This window comes from Salvia miltiorrhiza, chromosome 8, assembly GCF_028751815.1.
Source record: "Salvia miltiorrhiza cultivar Shanhuang (shh) chromosome 8, IMPLAD_Smil_shh, whole genome shotgun sequence".
Lineage (NCBI taxonomy): Eukaryota > Viridiplantae > Streptophyta > Magnoliopsida > Lamiales > Lamiaceae > Salvia > Salvia miltiorrhiza.
In genome coordinates, this window is record NC_080394.1 from 21,247,167 (window position 1) to 21,271,773 (window position 24,607).

At 34.2% G+C, this 24,607-nt stretch overlaps 2 protein-coding genes across 5 annotated transcripts; both read right to left on the reverse strand.

The window, feature by feature from the left end:
• Nucleotides 1-1,893: 1,893 nt before the first annotated feature.
• Nucleotides 1,894-6,064, reverse strand: LOC131001811 (uncharacterized). 4 transcript variants are annotated; one of them, XM_057928405.1, is made up of 11 exons: nt 5,884-6,064; nt 5,726-5,797; nt 5,322-5,392; nt 4,371-4,449; nt 4,210-4,284; nt 3,989-4,103; nt 3,802-3,859; nt 3,650-3,691; nt 3,056-3,186; nt 2,784-2,907; nt 1,894-2,345 (listed from the first exon to the last, which is right to left on the reverse strand). In XM_057928405.1, exons 1-11 carry the CDS (start codon nt 5,899-5,901, stop codon nt 2,270-2,272), a joined length of 861 nt encoding a protein of 286 aa, XP_057784388.1. In that variant the 5' UTR covers nt 5,902-6,064; the 3' UTR covers nt 1,894-2,269. The 4 variants fall into 4 exon arrangements, with proteins under 4 accessions (XP_057784388.1, XP_057784387.1, XP_057784386.1 ...); XM_057928404.1 differs by having other exon boundaries at nt 3,650-3,711; XM_057928403.1 differs by having other exon boundaries at nt 3,640-3,711.
• A 16,245-nt stretch (nt 6,065-22,309) lies between these two features.
• On the reverse strand, nt 22,310-23,831 carry LOC131001812 (homeobox-leucine zipper protein HAT22-like). Its single transcript, XM_057928407.1, has 3 exons — nt 23,136-23,831; nt 22,971-23,050; nt 22,310-22,877 (listed from the first exon to the last, which is right to left on the reverse strand). The coding sequence occupies exons 1-3, from the start codon at nt 23,502-23,504 to the stop codon at nt 22,601-22,603; spliced, it is 726 nt and encodes a 241-aa protein (XP_057784390.1). The 5' UTR covers nt 23,505-23,831; the 3' UTR covers nt 22,310-22,600.
• Between the last annotated feature and the right edge of the window lie 776 nt (nt 23,832-24,607).

The window sequence follows — 24,607 nt, forward strand, 5'->3', positions numbered from 1 at the left end:
ATAATGTCAGTCTTCAAGTATTGATTAGCATAAATCTGACACAGCCTCTCCTCAGGTCCAACGGGAAGCATTCGACACTAGACTTGCGCTACCTAAAAGTAAGTTATGGGCACATGACTACAAATTTATTTTCGTGAAGCTAAACGGCAACTTCGTCAGTATGACTCAGTTTATATCATTATGAAGACATATATCGGGAATATCTCTTTTGGCCTTGAATGATAGCATGAGTGCTTCGCATTTTTCTTTTGCAGCTTTTTGAAACATTCCTTGTTTGAAAAAGTTGTTTTTGGTAAAGATCTCCCATACGGATTCTTGAGAGATCTTTAGTGTGCGGAAGAGTTTCAGCCAGATTATCTTTTATTGTTATGATCTACAACATTTGATGGGATTTGTGTGTGTGTGTGAGTGAGTGAGTGAGTGAGAGAGAGGGGTTAAAATGAGAATGAATAACTATTCACAGTCCTTCAATCGTAAAGATCTGCGGTGGAAGCATCATCTTGATGAATGAATGCAGTATCTGAGTTCAAATCTTGGAGGAAGCGAATATTTCAACTTTTTTCGAGAAAATTTCATTTCTAAATGCAGTGTTAATTTCACATTCTCCCGATAAATGCCAGTTTTTATAATAACCAACCTTGTATATAAGGTTGGATTCCAGTACAAACCCTATTTAACGTAAGAACTACAAATATTATACTTAACCTATATAGAATAACTGCACTTAATGTATACAATGCATCTATTGTAAATTTTAATAATTAAAAAATTGAAAATGATTATTCATTCTAATTTTAAATAATGATTCTCATTTAACCCTCCTGTATAAATAATTGTCGACAAATAGAATAATCCCAACCGACATAGAGAGTTTAAGATATGATTTAACCTTGAGTAGAAATCCAAGTTTCAATTGGGTATGGATCTGCCCTATACTATTCAAATATTGACCTTGCAATAATGACCTAAAGTTTTAATTTGTAACAAATTGAACATTTCTGAATTTATCTAACTACTGAAAAACTAAAGTTTTTTTTTTCTTTCTAGAAGTGATATCTAGATTGTATCTCGTGGAATCGAGTCTAACTTTGGAGACTTGAAACAAATCTGATTAGAGGCTTCTGATTACAATAAATATGCAGACTATTGTGGCCGCCCACAAATTATTTAAATAGAGAATTCTTTTTATTTAATTTATTTTTTAATTAAAAGTAAGATTTAATTATTTTATTGTGCTGTCTATATTTTATCTACTTTTTTTTGCATTTTTTTATTTTCTAAAAAATAAAAAACTACAAAAATTATAGGAAAATAACTATAATGTGGACAATACAATAAAATAACTAAATATTTTTATATTTAAAAAATAAATTAAATAAATTATTTTTTTCTATTTAACTAATTTTTAGATAGACATAATATGGGTGTTCAGCATCCCGTGGAAAATATTTGGCAACCAATATGATTACGGTTTTGGCAAGCCAGAGGCCAAAACTCTAGTCTAGACATAATCTAATCATTATTACGGGACTGCTGATATCAGTAGGATCCCAATTCCCAAGTATCAAAACCACGACTTTTGTGATGAGCTTGAAACGTTTCTACTTTTAGTGCCAACTCAGATATTTGGTCGTTGACAAAAAAATTAAGGATGTTAAATTTGCTATAAATTGGAATTCTTGGGTCATTATTTGAAGATGTTAAGAGTCGTATTGTTAATAAAAATTCAGTCAAACATGGTGGACTATTGACATATAATAACTGTGCGCATATCTCCTTTGATGATGGATTATAAGTCCTAATTGAAAACTAATGCAAGAGTTTGCGAGATGAGTGAAGGAAAGGATAGTTTCCAAAAGTGTAGTGCATAGAAAAAGAGAAGACAAATGGGAATATTAAAGAAAATTGATATATGGATATGATGAGCAGAGGCCCCATAGACAGTAATTCTACTTGTTAGGATGAAGAATCTGTCATTGGGTCCAATGGCAGCCCACTAATGACTATATATCAATCATTCCCAGCTGTATTGTATATTTGTATTGTATCGCACACCAAATCTTGATCAGATTTCCTGCTCATTCTCATTACCAAAACTCATAAATACAGAAGATGAGAATGCTTCACAAAATCACTGGAAACTAGGGATTTGCTTCGTATGCCTCGTTTCTCCCAACACACATCTCCTTTAGAATACACGGACTTATACCATGAGAAAAATGAACTATTCTTCAGTTCAATTCACCCTTTAAGATGGGAGCCATTGTTTTTACTTCTTGATGCTCAGTTTGACTGCAACGGGATCTGAACAGTAAGGGCAGTTCCCAAACAGAACATCAAATGACCTATAGTAAAGGCAGATGCACATTAATGTATTAAATGCAGAAAATATATGAATAATGAAATGCTCAAACCCACAAATTCTGGACTATAACGAAAGATCAGTACTAGAAAAACTATAAATTGTAAAAGATACTAAGTATGATGGTTCATTCCAGAGATTACCAACGTAAATTGATTCTATGAAGAACTATCTTGCATACCTATATGTAGGGGATGATTAAATAAAACCTTTCCCCGTCCTATAGGACTAGGAACCAATTTAGACCAGTCATTGATATCTGTATGATCTACGATTATCATAAACAAATGGACAAGTCATTGATATCTGTATGGTTACTAGTGTCTACACTAGGGATGGTTCCTACCAGAACCCATCCTTACTGTCTCGTAGTCGTGAACATTTGCATAAAATTAAGTTAGATTGTAAGAGCATTACTTACTGTCTCGTAGTCGTGATGGAGCGGAGCCAATCACCAAGACAAACACTGTGGAATGCTCGATTGCAGTTTCCATTTTCGCAAGAATAATCAGTTGCAGTCCCACTCTTGGCTCCAAGTTCATCATCTAGAAGCAAGGAAAAACTGATGGTTATGAATGTGTTTCTATCTGGGTATGGTTGGAAAATTCTGGGTAGTCTAGTGCAGGTGTTGCTTGGTTTTGTGAGTGGTGGCAGCAATAGCACTGCCAACAAATTGGAAGTCGAAGATGGAACCTGTTGGAAGATATTGAGCATAACAAATGCCGCATTCAACCTGCTCCTCATTCTGTTGGAGATACGAAGGTTGTGGTAACAGATTGCCAAATATATGCAGAAGATTTTCAAGAAATGATTTTTCTCTCGCCCTATTTCCAGAACAGAAAGTAAATATTAGGTCAAAGATAAACAACATAAAAAATAATATATTACCATGCACAAGAAGCTTTATCAATTAAAGCTTTATGATTTCAAGTTAGTTTTAGCATGTAACCATCTTTCAAACAGAGCTAAATACAACACCAATTGTTTAATAAGTGTCAGCAATAATATGAAGTTTTAACTTTAAGGTCAAATTCAAATTGGGAATATCTGACAACAATGTGTTACGAAAACAACAATAGCATTTTGTAGTCAAATATTGTACTAAACATATACAAAAGACAGGCCTAACTAAGAAAAAACAAGTTCAACCATGATATCCAGAAAATCAGGATCAAAATAAGCATGCACCTTATGTTAGACAAAACCAAATGACAAAGATTTAGTAGACATTAACTTGTCTAAGGTGGCAGAAATAGTGAAAAAGATTTTGAAAGTACCATTCCTTACACTTTCGCTTCCAGATATCTCTCAGAACATTCACTGCCGTATCTGAACCAAGGAAGCGACATCTACCAGGTTAAAGTCCAGTCAGTACAAGAAATTCCGATACCAATTGTACTTGAGACAAAAAAATGTGCTGTTTGTTTAGGAAATTGTACTCTGGCAGGGATCTTGGATCATCAACATTGATAGATAGTACCATACAGCAATCATTTCCTAGAAAAAGTCAATACTGGCAGTATGAGCAATAAACCAACGAACAATACGAGTTATCAAAATTAGTTTAGTAAAACACAGAATTTGATATGGTATTGGTAAAATGATTTTGCATGATGTTTCACTAACCTATTTTTATTGGGCGATATGACACTGCATGATGTGAGTGCTTTGGATCAAGAACCAAAAGAGACCGATCAATGTCATCCAAAGTGGACCAAAAATCCTGGAGCTTATCCACATGCTAGGCACAGTAATGACCAAATAGAAATCATGCATCAAGAAACAGCAAGGGAAAATAAATTTTATAAAATTACAATTGGAAACAAATTCAGAAATCTTCCAGCTACCCTCTGAAACTGCTGGACAATATCTCTTAACCGTGAGTTTGGTGACCATTCCAGATCAGAATTATAAGGCACATCCTGAAGGCACGATGCAGATCTTAGTTCCTACACAAACATCCAGAGAAGAATCAAACAAAAAGAAGTGGTCATGGAGAAATCCATACCGCTGATACCGAAGGTTGAGACCTTGGATAGGTCTTATCCAAAGTTATCTCCAGAATATGTGCTCTCCTCTTATTGTCCCTAGCACATACACCATTCACAACTAAGCACATCTACGACAAATATGAACATAATAATGAACAATAAGGTCTTATTAATTTGTACCCACTTCATTAACAAATTTTAGATATTCGGTTATAACAATCAGCAAAAGTAGTAAGATTTCTGAGATAACTTTAAAATATATATGTAGATTCTGAGCGAAAGCCATTTTCTATGTAAATTGGAGTTGAAGCAGGGTGGTGTGCCCAGCAAAGATTGTGACCATAATCAAATTTACAAGCAATCAATAGCCTCAAGTTTCAAGCTGAAGAAGACCAAGGACTATAACCGATAAGATGAATGGTTTACACTTACAAATAGTCCTCACTCCTCTCACTCAAGGTCATTTTGTGTAAATGTAAGCACTTACTCTCTAGAGCATTGAACATTTTGAGTAAATATAATGCACAAGTGCTTCACATGCATGGAGTCGACACTAAGCTCAAATACTTAGACCAGTTCCATGTCATAATTCTAACTATGACAAATGAAGAAAAGTGGACTTTGTACATCACGCAGAGCATCTTCCCTGGTCTACAATAACAGTAATACTTTCCTCCTGTCCCATTTAACTCATCATACATACAAAACAGTAAATAGAATAACTGCTCAATAATCAGCCATGCAACTTTCAACTAGCTTTGGACAAAGTCTTAATGCTCTGATAAATTCTACTGAGTGGTATTCCAAATCCATTAATAGTGAATCACATCTAGTCGTCTACACAGACACTCATATGAGTTCGTATTAAATAAATGATTTTTCCAAGAATGTAAACACAACATGCTTTGTGACATTAAAAATTCACAGTAACATACAGTGTTTCAGTGTTGTAAAGCAAATTTACTTACATGATACAAAACCTAAGAAATGTGAGATCTTCTCCCATTTTCAGTAGGTGCTCCCATCCAACCTCTTCTACCTGTAGATGTGCACATATTAATCCTAGAAAACTGCAAGGAACTAAGCCTGAACGCCTACATATTTTATCAAAAGATAAATCAGTGATCACGTCATAGCACATAAGAACAACTGCATACTAAGCACTTTTGCACTAAATCTCCAGCTTGTATCAATTCTAAATGCAGCCTCTGTTATCGAAATATATGCAGAAATGCAGAGGCAAACGGGGGGAGACACACAACCACACACTCCACAGAACTAACGAACTTGTTAAAAGCTCGTACACAATTTGTGCCAAATTTCTAGGAAAACGTTAGATAATACTCATCAAGAAACCTGAAGAGAAAATTACCTCCGAGTATATTCTGCGGCAGAACGACGACGACATTGCCAGCTCCCGGCATCTATTTTTGTCGGTGAATTTCTACAATGCCGGAGGCGCAATTGAAATTGCTCATTGAAAGTACTTCATCCATTGTCTCCGAGATTAAAATAAAGCATGAAATATACCTTACTGCCGACCTCCATCTCTGAATTGATAGCAAAATTAGTATCCAAGCGCAGCAAATAATTTATCTCTGACAGAAGTTAAAACTAGTAGAGCAAGTCGCTCGGAAATTGAATGCGGAGCTTCCTATGGCACAATTTCTTACCGCGAAAAGTTTTCTATTATTGGGCCGTTACCTAATGTGGCTTAACGGTTAAACACAGTATAGAGCCCAATCTGTTGTAGGAAAAGAATGACTGGATCCTGCCAAGGGGACCGACCAGACTACACTGTTAATTCGTTGGATCGTAACCTTGTTGAATGAATTTATGTTTCTGAGTTCGAATCCTAAAGGTAGCAAATATTTATTTTTCACAATTCATACCTTTCTACAGCAAATTCATACATTGAAAATTGCTTTTATTTATTATTTTAAGATGTGTTCTCACGGTAGCTCACCCCTATATATGGGTTCATGGGTCAGATCTGGATCGGCTCTTACTCCAGATCCAGATTCAAAAATTTTAAGAATACTCTGGATTCATCGGGTCCAATTTTTACAAGGTCCAAAAAAAAAGGAATTTGGATCGAGTCCGGAATCCACTGCAATCCCTAACTGTATGTTGATAGTGCAGAAAATTTTAAGTATTAGTAAGTAAAAAATTTCACTTACATACAAAATTTCGCACACAAAAACATGTTTCATAAATAAAGTCAGACTTTAGGCTTCCATAATTAGCTACATTTCTTCATAAGCTTAAAGAACAGAAAAGTTAGACTTCTTAATTTATTAGATTTGGGTTGCTAATCATAATTTCATGAATTTAAAATCATTGATTGTCCATAAAAGAACAAATATTGATTACATGAACTTGAAATTACTTGGATTATTGGCTTTGACCCGACAAAAGCTTTAATTTTCTTCAAATCATGATCAAATTTATCAGTAGAAAAATAATTCACATTCACAAATCTTAGAAAGGGATAATTTTTTTAACATTATTTCTAGACTTGGTAGTCTCCTGCCAAAATAAAATACAACAACTATATGATATGATGATATGCTATGATTATTATATGATGATGATAAGTGAGGAAAAATTATTTATGATAACTATGGCATGCACAAATATTTTCTCAATTAACTATCTCCCTGCGTTTAGCTTACATTCGGCGAGATCAACTTATAGCTTTAATTGTTAAGATTTCAAAAAAATTGGCATATATTCACTGAGTACTTTGTATTCAGTCATGTATGCATTTCTAAACATGCAGATTGAGCTTGGATGGAGATGAGGGGCTAATGATCCAAGGCTTTTGTTACATCCGATGTTTTATCATGTCCTACATTAATTATGTGCTATAAATTTGAATTTATTTGTTTTGGCAAGACTGTGGCTTTAGTGTGTCATACCATACTATTAGGGTTTATGCTCATCTAGACTTCACAGGCTACATGTCTTCATACATGTAGCCCGACTACGTTTTTGTTGTGTCACTAACCTTGATGAATGTTACTCCATATTTTATTCTTATTTTCCCTTTTTCTTTCTAAGCTACGTGATACTTGAACTTAACATAATATGTAACCCTATTCCAGGACTAATTAATATTGAACCTAATTATGCTTACATTTATTCTATATGCATGTTCAATAAGTAGTACTCCATTATCATCTATCATTACTATTCCTTGAAGATGATGATCTATGATTTTATTATGATAAATGATGTAAATGCTATTGCTTCCGCATATTGTTTGGTCTTGTTATGTTCCTTTGATCCTTTATTTTATTTAGTCGTACGATTCTCGTCCTACGCTATCACTGGCTAGGAATCGGGTTGCAACTTTTGGTTAGATTGTCTTGTAACATTCTCTCATTCATCTCTTGACTCATCAGCCATCTCCATAAACATTTTGAAAGCTTCAATTAGGATCTTGTTCAAGATAGATCATCCACACGAAGTATTGAGCCACGACTTCTCATGTGCTCTAAGTCCAGCAGTGAAATATTGGATCAAGTCATGCTCCTTGATTTGATCCTGAGGGCATTTGTGTAAGAGCTTCTTGAAGTGTTCCTAATAGTCGTGAAATGACTTTGATGTGCCCATTTTGATGCTACTAATTCTTTTCCTCATATTTTACACCTTTGGAGGCCAGAAAATACTTCTTAAGGAATTATTGTTGCAGTTGTGCCCAGGTTGTGATGCTTCCAGTTGGCAATGTATACAACTACTCTCTAGCTCCATCATGTAGTGAAAATGGGAAAATCATTGATTTGACATATTCTTTATGTTTCTTGCGTTTTGTACTGTACCACATACTATCTCAAAGCCTTGAAGATGTTGATGAGATCTTCCCAAGTAAGTCACAGAACTTGGGCAGGATCTGGATAAATAAATGTTTCAGCTCCCAATTTCTTTCCACCGTGAGCAAAGTGATGCCCAATGGTCTCTGACTGATATTCGTCGGTAATACCATATTTCCAAGTGTTTTCTCTCCTCCTACATGGTCATCCATCTCGTTTTGATCAAGATGGATAACAATTATGTTGTCCAGAGGATTGTCTTATTGATGAGGACTCGTCAGTCGACCTGCCTCCTTAAAAACTCCTTCGTCCTGAATAGCTTTGTGCATCAATCTTGCATTATTTGCAAGGACACTCTTTCTACTTGCAGATCTTTTATTTTTTGGATCAAACCACAATTTTTCATCTTGGTCTACAAGATTAGGATGGAGCATGCATAAAAAAAACTAAACAAATGCAAGGTGAGACTTACTATTGGAACCGCAACTCTCCGGAAACGACACCAATTTGACAAAATTGTCGTTTCAACTTTGTGCAAATAATTTTTATTTTCCTCACCTAAAATAGGCGTAGTTTAGTGATAAGATAGGGTTGATCCCACATAGAGTTGGTATAGTTGTGTCTCGTGTCACAAACTTAAAAGAGAAACTAAAGGTGGACGTGTATGTCCTGGTCACCAAAGACTTTATCGTGGTCTCACGGAACTAAACTCAAATTTACTAGAAATTGATATAAACTAAAAACACTAACAAGATAAAATCAATAATAAAAGACAACCTGGACAAGATGTCAAATCCACGGATACTCATTTGTCACATGCACTTCTGTTATATGATAAAAATATATACTTACATTGAGTTAAAAGGCAAAGGACACATGTTAGGTCCGGAGGGTCTTGAATAAGTGTATAGGGGGGATACATCTATAGGCTATTTTTAATGAATCAAACAAGATCTCAATACAGAGATCAAAAGCGAAACTACAAATACAAACTCAGACACCTGTTTACTGAAAAGAGTTTTGACCAAAACAGGGTTAACGACTTATACTGAAAGACTCTTCAGTAAGGAGTTATCAGTTAAGTTACGAGAACTTAACTGATGCACGTAAGGCTTCAGTCGAGTTTGATAAACAGAGATGTTATAAGTCTCACTGACTATCAGAGGACAGATCAGTCAGACTGATAACACACGCAGCAGAAATATTTTGTTTCGCAATAGCCTTTTGGGTTGAGCACGTTGTTAGTCTTAAGTTTCTCTTTGCTATTAATCAGATTTCAGTTTATGAAAGGAAGAGCACAAGTAATAATTAAAATACTAAAATCTGTAAATGACACAAATTTTTTTACGTGGTTCGGAAAACACTTCCTACATCCACGGTCGGTTGATCATACCAACAACTTCACTCTGCAAGTGCTTACGGGTGCACATCAAACCGAACCGTGTGCTTGCTGGTGCACACAACCGAAATAACTAAAGATCTAATCTTCAGTACCAACACACCTTGTTGGATTTCTCACTCCTCGCACGAACTGGCACTAGGACCTCACGGAGTCAGAGTACCTTCCTGAACTCCTTTGCACTCAAACACTCGATTCTATCGGTCGAATGGAGGTTTGAAATCCTGCCAACTGAACTTCAAATAACAAGTTCTTTGGAGTTAGTTTGACCTAGGCTTTGGATAATCAAGGTTTGCCTAAGGTCTAAGAGAATTTACGTAATCAGCAATGACTGATTTTTGGCTTTGTGATTCTCTTCTTCGATTAAAGCTTAGGGGAATTTGAGCTTTGACTGAGAAGCAATTTTGGCAGAGCTTCAGCTTATGTTGTTGAATCGGTGAAGATTGAAGTGATCATCGAGCGCTACTTATAGGAGAAGTCTTGAATAGATCCGTTGGCGGAGAAGGTCTGCAAGATTTCTTCCGTTAGAGAGTAATTTGAACTTGGGCTGAGGCTTCAATCTTCGAGGCTCCTTGTTTGGTGAGAACGACTATGTTGATGAGCAGGAGATGCGACGTCTCTGATAAAGTAGTCACAAAATAGGAATGACCTCTGCAGAGAAAGGACGATCCTGAGATCTCTGCATTTAATGCGGCTGTACTTCTGGAGTATGTGGCTTCCTTTGAATGTTGGAGGTTCAGTACGAGGAAGAATGTTTAACTGATACTTGACTTTAGTATCAGTCCGCTAATTCCACGTGGCACGCATTAAGTAATCAGTTCAAGACTGATACTTCAGTCGGCAATTTCAGTCTTCAGTCTTCAGTCCTTCGTTCTTCAGTCTTCAGTCTTCAGAACAGCAACTAAACTAGAAAAAGAACTCTAACACTTAGTTCGAGCATTTCTAGTCTATTACAAATGAAACCTATGGATTTTGGTTTCATCAAAACAAGAATTAAGATATTCCATAAAGTTCCCAACAACACCCTATGCCAAAAATCATCTCGACCAACCACGCTCGAAAATACTTTAGTACATGCAATAAAATCAAAAAATATTGAGCCTTAGATAGACATGATATTGACAAATGCAGATTGTAGTCTACTTCAACCTCCCGCGCCCACGATACTCTCAAGGCGCAAAGTGATCCTGCACACCATATAAACTCAATTTATTGGTGATTTAATTATACTCAATTAATTTATGGCCTTCTAACTAATCAATTAAAATTAAATACTTTGGAATTAAGCTTGACATTTTAGGAACATACATACATTCAATTAAGCACACAACAAGCTCACGATTTATCAGTTCATATCTACTTCATCATGCCCAATCCATAAAAATTTTCGGACATAAAGTAAATAACGAAAGCAATAGTTAAATAAGATATGGAAATAAAGGAAAACAACTTACTATTAAAAGATAAATCGGATGTCACCAACACCTCTGAAGGGAAACATGCCGTATCTAATATATTATCTTGCCCTAAATGGGACTTAGCAAAAATCACCAAACTAAACTGAGTTTAGGTGTCACATAATACTAAAAATGCGGTTCAAAGTGATGTTAAGCCGAAAACTAACAATTGATATTTATTGGGGAAGCTTCGGGCATGGACTGGAGGCCAATATGTGGCTGGGATGAGGAGTCCTTCTAGGATCAAACTATCCAGGTTCAATGTGTCTGGATCTCTTTCGTGCATAGGACTTCTTCTCCAGATTAGTTTGCCTGCAGTCATGCTTATCATGAATGATTTGAATTATCCCTTTCGCGCTTTTAGAAGAGGTCTGTATCATCCCTTATCCTTCTCCTGATTTTAGCTGCTTTTGTCATATCACCCTCTTGACCGGTAACGCCAGCCACTCCCCTCATTTTTCCTTCTTGACTTCCCTTGCTTCGTCCGGACTCCATCATTTGCCTCATTTCTTACTTTCTTTTTTACTTGCTCTTGCACTAGCTTACCCTGGATGAACTGCTAACTTTGAGCGGTAGTTAGGTCAATATCTTGGTTGAAGACAATCGCCTAAGCTGCAACACTTTTTTCCAAAGTCTAGTTATGTCATTTTGCCCATGCACCAGCGAAACACCTGCCATGTGCGGTACTCTTAGTTCTGACCATGACGTTTGTTCTAGCGGTTGGCATATGATCGTATCTTCATTGAAGCTTACACCTACAAAAGAATTCAAAATTAACGACAGAAACAGATCTATAGTTAAAAATGTGGGATTAACGATTGATTGCCGACGGACCCGATTTTTTTATTTTCAAAAATAAATTCCGTTGTTAATCTGTCGCTAATTAATATTTTAATTCAAAATTAATTTTATTTTTATTATTAGAATGGTGAAGGCAACACAAACCAATTTCTAGAATCGAACTGCAACTAGAGAGACGTGCAATGTTACAACGATGAGAATAAGTTGGCAATGACTGAGGCGTTCGTTTGCAGTGGCAATAATAATTTTGGGGTAAAATTTGCGAAGATGACTGAACTAGACCGATACCGCATTTTACTTAATTTTGCGAAAGAATTTGTTATGACAAGAGTCATTTGCTACCTATATTATTTAAAAAATATATAAAAAAATTGCAACATCAATAAGGATCATAAGTTTATTATTATTAAAAAAATATTTTGCGACAAGAATTCGCAAGATTATTTATATAATTAAATAATATTTTTAATTAAGATTTATGATAGAAACACACAAGTGGTCTTACGATGGAAGACTATCATAAATTTTGTTGAAAAATACTAGATCGAAGGCTATTTTCCGTCGAAAATTTCATGGCAACGTGCAACGGGTGTCTCTTTTCAGTCACAAAAAAGTCACAAATTAATATATTTTTTTATAGTGATAGACACGCTAAAAATAATGTAGAAACAAAAAACTTGAAGTATGGAAAAAATTAGGATATACTCTAAAGATACAAATTCATAAAGAACATCGAGGGATGGAGCACAAATCCTAGGGAAATAGTTAATGGAGTGCTAGCACTCATGTTTCCGTGATCTTTAATGTTTAAATGATGTCAATTTTATAGGAAATTGAGTGTTAGATAGTTGTTTCGTGCTTATATTGATTTAACTTGTGAACATGATATTTGCTCTTACTTTAATGAATTTTACAAAAATATTGAGTCTGAATTTGGACAAATGGCCTTAATAAAAGTTGTAAATCATCACGATACGAGTTCGTGGGCACAAACGAATTGCAAATCGGAGTTCAACCGAGAAAGATATGGCCGAAACAAGAAAGTCGCGCGCAGTAGTAAGTAGTGTCCGACGGGAATTTCGAAATTTTCGGAACTTTTGAGATTTTATCAGTATTTTCAAGCTATGTACTGTATTTTTTTTTTTTTCTGTGCCTATATATAGGTCTTTTTCATGACTTCTTAGACAAATTTTTTCACCTCTGTTCTTCCTTTTTTTTCCTGCAAGATTTCAATATTCAAGCTTTTACTTCAGAATTTCTTCCGGGTTTTATCAATTTCAATTATTTTTATTTCTTTTATGTTTATTATGTCTTTGATTTATTTCCTGATGTCTAGCCAGTTTTATTTTCTAATTCTAGGATTTGTAAATAGTTGATTAGATTTATGTGATATTGATTTATTGATACATTTTTGTCTTTCAGTTTATGATTCATAATTCTCGGTGCTTGATTTCTTGTGGATTATCTGGCCAATAATTTGCATGTGTAGCTATTCGGTTTGATATCTAGCGGAGATAACTATTTAGCGAATTCAGGAATGTATGATATGATTTTAACCTTGAGACCTAACGGAGATAGGTGGATCATAGGGAGCTATTCTTATGTGCTTTTGGTAGTTAGTAGATTTTCTTGAGACCTAACGGAGATACAAAATTTATTAATTTACTGTCATTTGTTGCTCTAGCGAGAGCACTTGATTATATGTGTGATCTATCATCATAGCTGGATTAAACTGATAGTTAGGATTAATAGATTGATTATGTGAATTTACATCCCTAGGATCAGTCTTTTAATTATCATTTGATTTTCTACTTGATTTTTAATTGCTTTAGTTTGCATTATTGAATTTAGTTTAATTCATTCATTGTCTTGGTGTTTACCTGAATATTGGTAGAGTGTTTATTAGAATTATTTAGAATGATTTCATTTATCAGTCCTCGTGAATACGATACTCGACTTACTGTTTATGTTGCTATAATTACATTATTATAATTACAATTTTTGTTGCTAATAAAATACCGATCATGGAGTCGTTAAAATAGATGCGAGTATCCCCTTCCCCAATTAATATGTATTAATTGTGACATGTCAGTATATATGTAGCAACTTGCCCACATATTATCTTCTGAAAAAATTCATCTCTCAAAATGAATCTCAATTTCGGTTCTAGTGTGTCATATGGAAAAATATATAAGTATTGTTGTAAGGGAACATTTACATTTTGTTTTAGAGAAACAAGGATATAAACAAAATAATCTAATTTAATCTATAATTTACTTAATTAGATGGATTGGTTAAATTTAATTACATTTATTTTACCATATCTTATCATTAAACTGCTCAATCTTATGTTTTATCCATCAATCATATCACTCAAAATAAATGTTCTCCAAGTGCATAAAAATTGTATGAGAAAAATATAATACTCATTGTCCACACAAAAAGTCCTAAGAGCTCCTGACACGAGTTTTAACTGAGTGTACTACAGAAAATAATTCACATAAATTATAGTGTTATATGATAGAACATGTTAATAATTAAGTTGACATATTAAGAATTAATGTGTATTAATTTTTATGAGATAGTGTGTATATAAATAAAATAAATATATATATTTTTAAAAATAAAATTATGACTATTTTTTATGGACGAAGGTTCTAAGTTAGGACATATAGATCATAGTAAGATAATAGTTTGATACGGCGGATAGTATAAAATGAATTTGAGTGTGTAATCTTGTGCCTTAAGGGCTCGTTTGATTTTCAGTAAAGGATTATGTAGGATAATTTGTAACCAGGATATTTAGCGTGGATAATGATAGATTATTAATACTGAGTTGGTGTTTGCTATCATGGCTAAATACAGAATATCCTGGTTTAAGTTTATCCTAGGGGGGGTATTAGTAATCCTAAGAAATCTGGATTAATAATACCGGGTCGTGGGATTAAATCGGGTCATTCGCATTATTACTAAATAATACTCCCTCCGTCCCAATAAAAGTGGCCACATTTCCTTTTTGGGTGTCCCATTAAAAGTGGCTACTTTCTAAAAATGGCAAAAGTTTACTTTAATTAAGTCAATAATTACTCACTAATTTGGTCAACAATTGTAGGCCACTTTCTAAAAATGCCAAAATTACTCACTAATTTAGTCAACAATTGTAGGCCACTTTCTAAAAATTACTCACTAATTTTGGTGGGTAACACTCAATTAAAACATAACAATCCCTTTCTTAATCTCCGTGCCCAAAAAAAAGTGGTCACTTTTATTGGGACGGAGGGAGTACCAAACACTAGACTGATCAGTACTAAATTAGCTAATATAGTGTACTCCCTCCGTCCCATGAAACATGACACAGTTTTCTTTTTGGTATGTCCCACGAAGCATGACACGTTTCTAAAAATAGTAAAAAATTTACCCTTTATTCACATTTTCATTTTTTCACCTACCACACCTAAGACACAAAATACCAATTTTTTAATTCTCGTGTCGAAAAGAAGTGTGTCATGCTTCATGGAACGAAAGGAGTATTAGTCAATATCAAACACGCCCTAAAACTGATGTAAATGGCTTAATTAATTTAATTGATAAACCACTATCAAATAAATTGCATATGCAATGCAAGGTCGAGCTTAAGAGGAGTCAGAAAAATGAGTATCAATCCAAACATGAAAAAGATGAAGGATTGCATAAACGAGGTGGCGCCGAGTCAGCCACTCTAAAAAAGGCATGAAACGTAAGACACGATGGGTAGAGTACAACACGCCGACAAACTATCCAACGTTTGACATCTGTCGTCCATTTCTCCTTTTTCTGTATTTTTCTTACACACTAATTTTAATAATTTCAATAAATCAGACTAAACACCACTTTCATTTCATAGATATACACAAACCCTAGCTTACTTTATTTCTTTTTTCTTCGTGTATTTGCTGTGAGTTGCCCTTTTATCATTCGCACTGGTCCTTTTCCCGTGATATTCCAAATTCATAAATTGGATATATTTGATATATCGTAGGCGACATGTATGTATGTAATTCATTCATTCAGTTTTCTTTCTCTTTTGCAATTCTTTGATTATGATATTTCAAAGCCTAGCTGTTGTATGAAAAACAATACTTCGACTTCTGCTTGTCGTCAGTTTATTCAAAATTGCAAGCAAGCAGGTTTGTCTACAAACAACGAAAATGATGGATTTACGTCATCAATGACCTAAATAAATAACTTAAATATATATTTTGTTAAAATTATTAATCTTTATTTGTTGTATGGCCCACATGATTTAAGCTATTTTTATATTACTTTTTTGAATTCATTAATTACTTCTTCGATTTTCTTCGACAATATTTTTTTTTATTAAATGTTAATCTATATCATTTTAAGAAATGAGATAAGAAAAAGAGTAACTTTAAACAAACACACTGTGGTCACCCACAATTTATCTAAATAAAAAATAATTTAATTTATTTAACTTAATTTTTAAAATAAAAATAAGATTTAGTTATTTTATCATATTCTCTACATTGTAATTATTTTTTGGTAACTTTCTTATTTTTATTAAAAAAATAAATTAAAAATTAAAAATGCAAAAAAAATTAAAAAAAAATAATTACAATGTAGAGAATACAGTAAAATAACTAAATCCTATTTTTATTTTAAAAATAAATTACATAAATCAAGATTTTCCTTATTATACTAGTGTGGCCACAATGTGGCTGCATAGATTTATTGTAAAAAAAATGGGAAGATCAAGAAAAGAAATTGGGGCAAGAAGAAAGAGACGAGACAGAGAGGAAAATATGAGAAGGAGTATGTATGGGCAAAGGTAATTCTTTAGTACAGGATGCGTTTGGTTTGAGTGACAAGGTATGATTGATAAGATAATTCACCTTAATCAAGTGTTTGATTAATTTGCATGATTGAGCTCGTAACTTGGCCCGCATATAATCACCTAAATGAGTGATTGTTTATCACTCCAAAGTTGGATGGATTATTTAATCACACCCCTCCAATCCTATCAATCTTATCTATCTAATCCACCAAATCAAACGGCTTCGAGGGATTATCGATCTTGTGAAAGTATTACAATCTACGCCATATTTTACTTCAATGATTTACAACATATATATACAGATTATATATGTAATATGTATTTACGTGAAAAAAATAAAATAAAAGTATTTATAAAGTTTGTAATTATTTATACTCTATTTGCATTTGTCACTCTTTAGTTTACTCTATTTAATTAAATAATCATCATCATCATCATGCATCTCGCTATTTTCAGTATATATCTTACTAAAAAAATAGGACGAAATTAAATTTCGTAATATAATGTGACAACATTGAAAGTTTTCTTAAAAATTCCAAACCATTAAGCGCATTGTTCTATTAATCAATACCCAAAAAAAAAAAGTTAATTAACCTCCCAAGATTCAAACTACTCCCATATCCAAAATAAAATAGTTGTATTCTCTGCATGGTATGAGTATGCAAATTATTGAAGAAGAATAAAGTATACTGACCCAATGCACATTTTAGTAGCGATTGTAAAATTTTCAAAAGTCATAAAAAGGGAAAAAGACTATGTGAAAGAAGGGTAAATATACTCGCGCGGTAAAAGATTATAGTAGTAATTTATTGTGATGTGGATGGTTCCCTAAAAAAATTAATGACACCGATGGTGATAAGTGACGACAACAATGATGATTGGGTTGTCAAATTTGAAGTTCGTAGTTTCCACACGAAAGTCACCTGATCATGATTGTTCATTTGCTTATTTGCTTTGCTTTTTCACACTGCCATTTCCATTTCTTAAATGAAACTAAAATGCTCCATGAATAAACTGAAATTCTCCCAATCCAAAACGAAAGAAAAAAGTAAACCTAAAAAAAAGGTTAAACAAATCCTTTCCAATAATAATTCTATTTTGAAATATCTTTTTTATTAAAGTAAAAAACATACATAACTAATTTTAAGGAAAATTCAAACTCGTCCTTCATATGTTTCTTAAGGTACAAATAATTGCTCGCTGTAATTTGTACTTTAAAAATTAGTGTTAAGGTTATATATAAATATAATTTCGGTATTTAATAAAGGATTAATTGTATATAAATACACCCATTTTAGTCAAAATTCATTTTTGACGTGTATTTAGAAAAATTCAATAAAATACACGAACTTTATTAGTTGTCATGACACGATGTAGATGCCACGCAGACGCCATGTCATTTCTCGTTAGTCATATAAATGCTATGTCATTTTTTAATTCGGGGAAAATGAAATTGGAGTTAAAATTAAATAACTAATAAAGTTCGTATATTTTATTGAAATTTTTTAAGTACACGATAAAAATGAATTTTGGCCAAATTTAATATATCTACATGTAATTATCTATTTAATAATGGAAAGCAAATAGCAGAAAATTTGGCACTGATCACATGATTTTGGAGCAGCAATAGCTAGGGATATATATAATAAATCTTTATATTAGCGGTTTATTTGTATCTAAAAATAATTGGTATGCACTAACGTGTGATATATTTGATTGATATGTGTTTGATAGAATGTATTAACATATTTGTAATATGTACTTCATTATTTTATATGATGTATTAAATTTATATATAATTAATCATTACTATAGTTATCATTTGTACTATATATACCCCCTTCCAAGTAGCTTACGGAATCACATCAATCAATTTGTATTTTGTATCAAATAATATTGAATTAGTGATTGGAGATATAAGGTGGAGTTTGGTGAATGGAGAGATAAGGTGGTTCTTGGAGTGGATGGGGAACTAACTACTAACATCTAACATGACTTTGACCGATCAAAAAAAAAAAAAAAAAAAAAAAAAAAAAAAAAAAAAAAAAAAAAAAAAAAATATTGAATTAGTATTACGCATGGTTGTTCTTTTGGGATTTTATTAAGTACAAAAATAAACAAAATAGTGGGTTCATACCATTTACAAGTAAGAATGGAGAACTATTTTCATTCATTTGATTATTAAGATTTACGGCAGATACATCATTTTGATATAATGAATGCAACATTTGAGAAAAAGTCTCACTTTGGGGTCAGTGGTTTAATGAATAAGAGCATCCGCATTGGGGTTACATTGTAGCTTACTTGATGGGGGGACCACATTGTGTAAAGAGGCTGCATTAGGATTACATGATAGCCTACATGATTTTTTCATTTTTAATTTAAGTTTAATTGCATAAATTTAAATCACACAATTTAATCCAAATTTAAATTGCATTAATTTTGAAATCCTAAAAATTACATAAAACTTCACTTAAAAAAACGGCCAAAAATTGCACAGAAATCGAGGCAGTCAAAGCTGCACATTCAAATTCGATTTTTCTTTTTTTAATGGCGGTGTGAAACACGCGCCTAAATTAAAGGGTCGAGCGGGCTACACGTTCTAACGTGTAGCCCTCGTGTAAGCGAAGGCTGCATCGCCTTACACACGATGCGAGCTCTACACGAGTAGGCCGGCATTGTGTAAGCGATGTGGATGCTCTAATGAGGATAAAAGTGGGATAGTATCTATAAAAGAAGTGGACGTCCCAAAATAATAAATTGAAGCTATTTTCTAGGACGGAAAAAGTAATTTTTTTTTTCTATTGACATTTATAATAAATATTCTTTGTGGTATTGGAAATCAACATGCTAGTACATATCTTATACTATTAGGGTGTGTTTGCTTTTTATCCCTCTGAATGGAGGGATAATATGAGGAGGTATAAATTAATCCTTTTAAGTGGGGACCACGTATTTTATATCTTGTTTGGTTTGAATGATAATACATTTAGAGTAGTGCTATTTGGACAAAATTTGTCCAAACAAAAATAAGGTTAATTTTTTTAAAAAATCAATTTATTTATAAATTTTGATTCAAGTTTAAAAGGATTTAGTTAGTTTTGTTGTTTTCTCCATATTATAGTTTTTTCATAATTTTTTAACATTTTTTGTTATTTTTTGTTACTTTATTTGTAATTTGTGTACTTTAAAAATAATAATAATCAGAAAGGTTATTTAAAAATTTCAAAAAAATTACAATATAAAGAAAATAATAAAACTAGCTAAATTCTATTTTATTTTGAACCAAAATTTTTAAATAAATTTATTTTATAAAGTATTTCATTATATTTTTGCAGGACAAATTTTGTCCAAATAGCATTATTGATACATTTATCCCTTCCTTTATATGTGGTATAAAATTATATCACCCTTAGGTATAAAATTATTCATTTTTCAAGGGATAAGCGGCTGCCCGAAAAATTATACCACTTGTCCAAATTTTTTTGTACATCAAAACAAATAAAGTATAAGGTGGTAAATATAGCCTATTCCTCCCTTGTGCCTGAAAGTGAACGCACCCTTAATATAGGCTAAGAAAGTTTGAAAATTATGGTTGGATAACTCGTTTCCTTCAATATTATTCGTATTAATGTATGTAAGATCGAAGTTATCATTATACATGTTTGGGAGTGGAAGAATGAATTGAATTTTCAATGTGTATTGTAATATGTGTGCCCTAAAATATGGAGGAAGTAGATTAGATGGTTGGAAAATAGACATCAAAGAGGTTAAGTAGGGTCACTCCAACCTAAATACATAGACGTCGCAGATTTTTCATAATTTCATGTTTCTCGTAATTGGTTAGCGGGAAAAGGATTGGCCCTATCACTATGGTGGGGTCTGCACGCACGGGAACATCACATGGCTTGTGACCCACCAATCCTCACTTAACTTTTTTCTTTTTCCATATCTCGTATTTCAAAAAAAAAAAAAAAACCAAAATCTCTATTATATAAAAATAATGAAGATAATATTATAAATCATTCCTATCCTCCATCTTATAATTTTATTTTTTAATAAATTAATAAGTAAATAAATAAATTTAAAGATCGCACGATATTAAACTCGAATTCATGACCTTTAGGCTTTTACATTAGACATTAACCACCTATCGTTAGGGAAACACACGCAAATTTCCTTATCCTCCATTACAATATCTACTAGCTAGCCATCTAAGAAACTCCTTAATCCAATACATTGGCTTCGAAATATTTCTAGTAAACTGAGCTAGCCTATAAGCACGATAATTAGCTGAGCGATACACACTATAAAGACGAATTAATATAGGATTAAATAGCAAAAATAACCTCAAGGTTGGCCCGTATTTTGCAATAACATCCCCAACGAATCGTAAATGGCATGGAACACCTTATCTAACAGCCGTTACCCTTTCTGTTAACACCATTTTCGGTCAACCTTGAGGTTGTTTTTGCCGCTAATTTTTGCAGACGAAAACCTAACGCCTCCTTGCGCCGCCTGCGCCGTCGACGATGGTTTACGGCGGTACCCCTCTTATCGGTCTGTCTAGTAGTGGGGATTAAATCTCCCCATGGTATCGAATAATTTTTCTTCTCCTTCTTCGTGCGAGTGGCGGGATCGTTCTTTAAGCGAGAAAGTTGCGGCCCTTCAGGAATTGCAACATAACTATAATCATTCGGCCCCTGGCTTGGACGAGGTTGCAGGGTTGGATGCTGGTTCGGCGCCTGCACATGTCTCGGCGGAGGGAGTTGCTCCAGTTCCGGGAGGTCTCAATCTCCCTACTGCTCCTGCGAGTTCTGCTTCGATGGCAGCAGGACCGGCTGGTTCTACGATGGCTTCTCACACGCCAGACAGGGTTGTTCCCCTTCTTCCTGTTGCTGAGAATACTTCTGCAGATGGAAAAATCCAGCTGGTGCGCAGTCGATTGCCGCCGTTGCTGTTTCTTATGCAGCGGCTGTCAAACCGTTGGGGGTGAAGAAGCCCAATGTTCATGCTCACAGGTTACGGGCGTTGAATTCAACTAGAGAGGGTGATGTGGTTACACTCTCTCTCCTCCCTTTTTCTTTGATTCTCTGACAGATCGGAGACAACGGTAGGTCTATCGCCGCCGCTACGTTGCCGACGACAAGCCACCGTAGCTGGCGTCATCTTGACATCGTTACTTATTAGTACGGAAAATAATTTTAATTTTTAAGTACATCTAATATATTTTCTTAATATATATTTTATTGAAATTAAATAAGGAACTGACTATGAATATAAAGTGAATGTTGGTATAATACTATCGACTCACGTGTATATTCGTTGAATTAAATTGTGCAAGCAAATTATTAGGGTACGTACACGACTCCATATGCTCGTTGCTTTCTGCATGTTGTAATCTTACTCTCAATTCCCAAACATTTATCGCAATTCTACAAAAAACAAATCCACGTGACCCAATCCTTTTTATATTCTTGTCTTCACCACTAAATCCCATAATCTAGTTTATTTATTTATTCGTATTACTTCAAAAATCAACCAAGAATTAAGTAGTAATTCGGAGCTAAATGTTTCCATAATCTTTAATCAATAAGCAATCATAGACCAATAATTCAGGAAAAAACTATGTAGGACAAAAAGGGCAAAAAAATGGAGTAACTAAACAATAATCCCTTGAAATATTATCTTAAATAAAAAATTACAATATACAACTATTACACAAGCAAGAAAGAGAAGAGGAAAAAAATAATAAAAGAAAACATGATTAGTAATTTCCTAAATTCTATAAATTAGATGAACATATATCTTGCTTTTTCTACAAGCCCTTAACCGAATAAAAACAGGGTTGTGGGGATGCTTCCATCTTTTTCACGTATATACTAGCATTTTTTATTTTGATTTTGATTTTTTACTTTTTTCTAGCAAGGTTAATTTAATGGAATCAACAAGCTGCGGATGGATTGGTGAAGGGATTATAGAAGTGAGGCTTGGTAACGTAGGAGGTCTTGGCGGTGTTGTCGGCGGCGGCGCCTCCGATCCTCTCACAGGAAGGGCACATGGTGAGCGTGGCCGCCGGCAGCTGCATGTAAAGCGGCTGAGCTAATTTGAGCGCCTTCAGCTCCTGCAATTCCTTCTGTAGACGCCGGTTCTCATCCGTCAGCGTCTCGCAGCATTTCTTCAAGAATTCGCAGTCTACCTCTGTTTGCTTAAGCTTAGTTCTGTCTCATTTAAAATGCACCCATGTCATTTCTTACAATCAATGTAAAAAGAAAAATGAGAATTGAAATTGAGGAATAATTCGAGGATCAAACCTGGCTCTACGATTCTGGAACCACACCTCGACCTGTCGGGGTCTGAGCTTCAATTCGCGAGCCAAATCTTGCTTTTGTTTCTGATGGAAATCATAAAAATGAGCAATCATAATTGTATGATGTTTTCTAAGGAAATTCCTGAGAGAGAGAGGGATAAGTAATTACAGGATTAAGAGTACTGTGCTGCTTGAAGCTTTCCTCGAGAAGAGCGGACTGCGTTTTGGTGAGCCTAAGCTTCTTCCTGCCATTGGGGCCATCGTCGTCTTCGTCACTGACTCGCCTCTCAATCTCCACCTCCTCGCTCCCCATCTCTCTCTCTCTCTTCACGCTAACGTTGGAGAAGGACGAGGCGGCGCTGTCCTGTCTGTACAGGTTGTTGTCGGAATCCGCCTTCTTCACAGCCAGATCGTAGGTTTCGCCGGAGAGGCTGAGAGTCAATGAGGGCTCAAGGTTTTTGGATGGCTTTTTGGAGGCGGATGATGAGAATCCCAGCCCCAACACCAGCCCTGTGTTGCATAAATCATCAAAACCCATTTAATTATAATTTAATTAATCAGAGAGAAGAAAAGTGTGTGTGTGGGTGTTGGAAATGAGGAATGAGAGGGGAGAGATGGGATGGGAGTTTTGTAATGGGAGAAATGGTGGGTGGGTGGGTGATTTGTATGATTAATAATCAACACAAGGAATAAGTGAGGAAAGGAATTTTGGGTGTGAGAGGAAAATAAATGATGGAAAAGTCTCTCTCTCACACACACACACACACATGAGTATTTGGGGTTGACCAATTGAACCCCACTTATTGTTATCCCCAATTATGATGACCAACAACGAGGAAACTAAAAGACTCACAAGTCAAGAATCCATCTAAAGAAACCATTACGTGGATTCACATGGAAATAGGGAACACACTTGAACAGAATCATTCACCACGCCCACCCCTATCCTTTTTTACTTTTCAATTAATTTTACTCTCTCTCTCTCTACCAATATACGATTTGACATTCGGCCATCTCCACTATGCTATGTCAGCAACCAGCCCTTTTCGTTATAGTAGCTTCAAATTCCTATTAAAGAATAATAGTGGAATAATAGTAGAAAGAAAAGGTGTAGATTTGCAAATAATGATTGGGCACCTTGTGTGAACGTGAGGCATATTGATTCGAGGTCGAGGATAACGCTTTCCGCGGCTTCAATTTGGTCGTATCAGAGAAGCAATTATCACTATTTGGGAGCGTTTTTAATGATAAGATGATGACAAAACCTTTAATTAGCGCTAAATATGCAAGATATCATATTTTTCCAGGAAAGTCAAATAATACAATGAGTTTGGTAATAATGGGAATGACGACTGTTACTTTTTTAAATTACTGTTTGGGAGCAGACCACATGACATGTCTCTTACACTATGTTTGTTTTCATTTTTTTCTGATGTTACTTCTGCTCACTAAACTCTCCCTCCTTTTCCATCAATAGGAATGTATGTGGAAGATGGAATGTATTTTCCAACACCATATACATATATATAATCACGAATTTAAACATATTTTCTTCACATGATTCAAATTCAAGATCATGAATTTATTCCATAGACTGATGAATCTATTATTTATTTATTTTCACCATCTAAATATTGGAAA

Bases quoted from the DNA above. Each gene is read 5' to 3' on its own strand.
- LOC131001811 (XM_057928403.1), bottom strand. The intron at 4,450-5,321 runs GTAAGTAAATTT...TGTATGTGCTAG, and splicing joins TTTCTTAGGTTTTGTATCAT to GGACAATAAGAGGAGAGCAC. The intron at 2,908-3,055 runs GTTCCATCTTCG...CCTTGCTTCTAG, and splicing joins TGCTCAATATCTTCCAACAG to ATGATGAACTTGGAGCCAAG.
- LOC131001812 (XM_057928407.1), bottom strand. From the start codon at position 23,504: ATGGGTTTTGATGATTTATGCAACACAGGGCTGGTGTTGGGGCTGGGA. The intron at 23,051-23,135 runs GTAATTACTTAT...GATTTCCATCAG, and splicing joins AGCACAGTACTCTTAATCCT to AAACAAAAGCAAGATTTGGC. The intron at 22,878-22,970 runs GTTTGATCCTCG...TAAATGAGACAG, and splicing joins TTCCAGAATCGTAGAGCCAG to AACTAAGCTTAAGCAAACAG.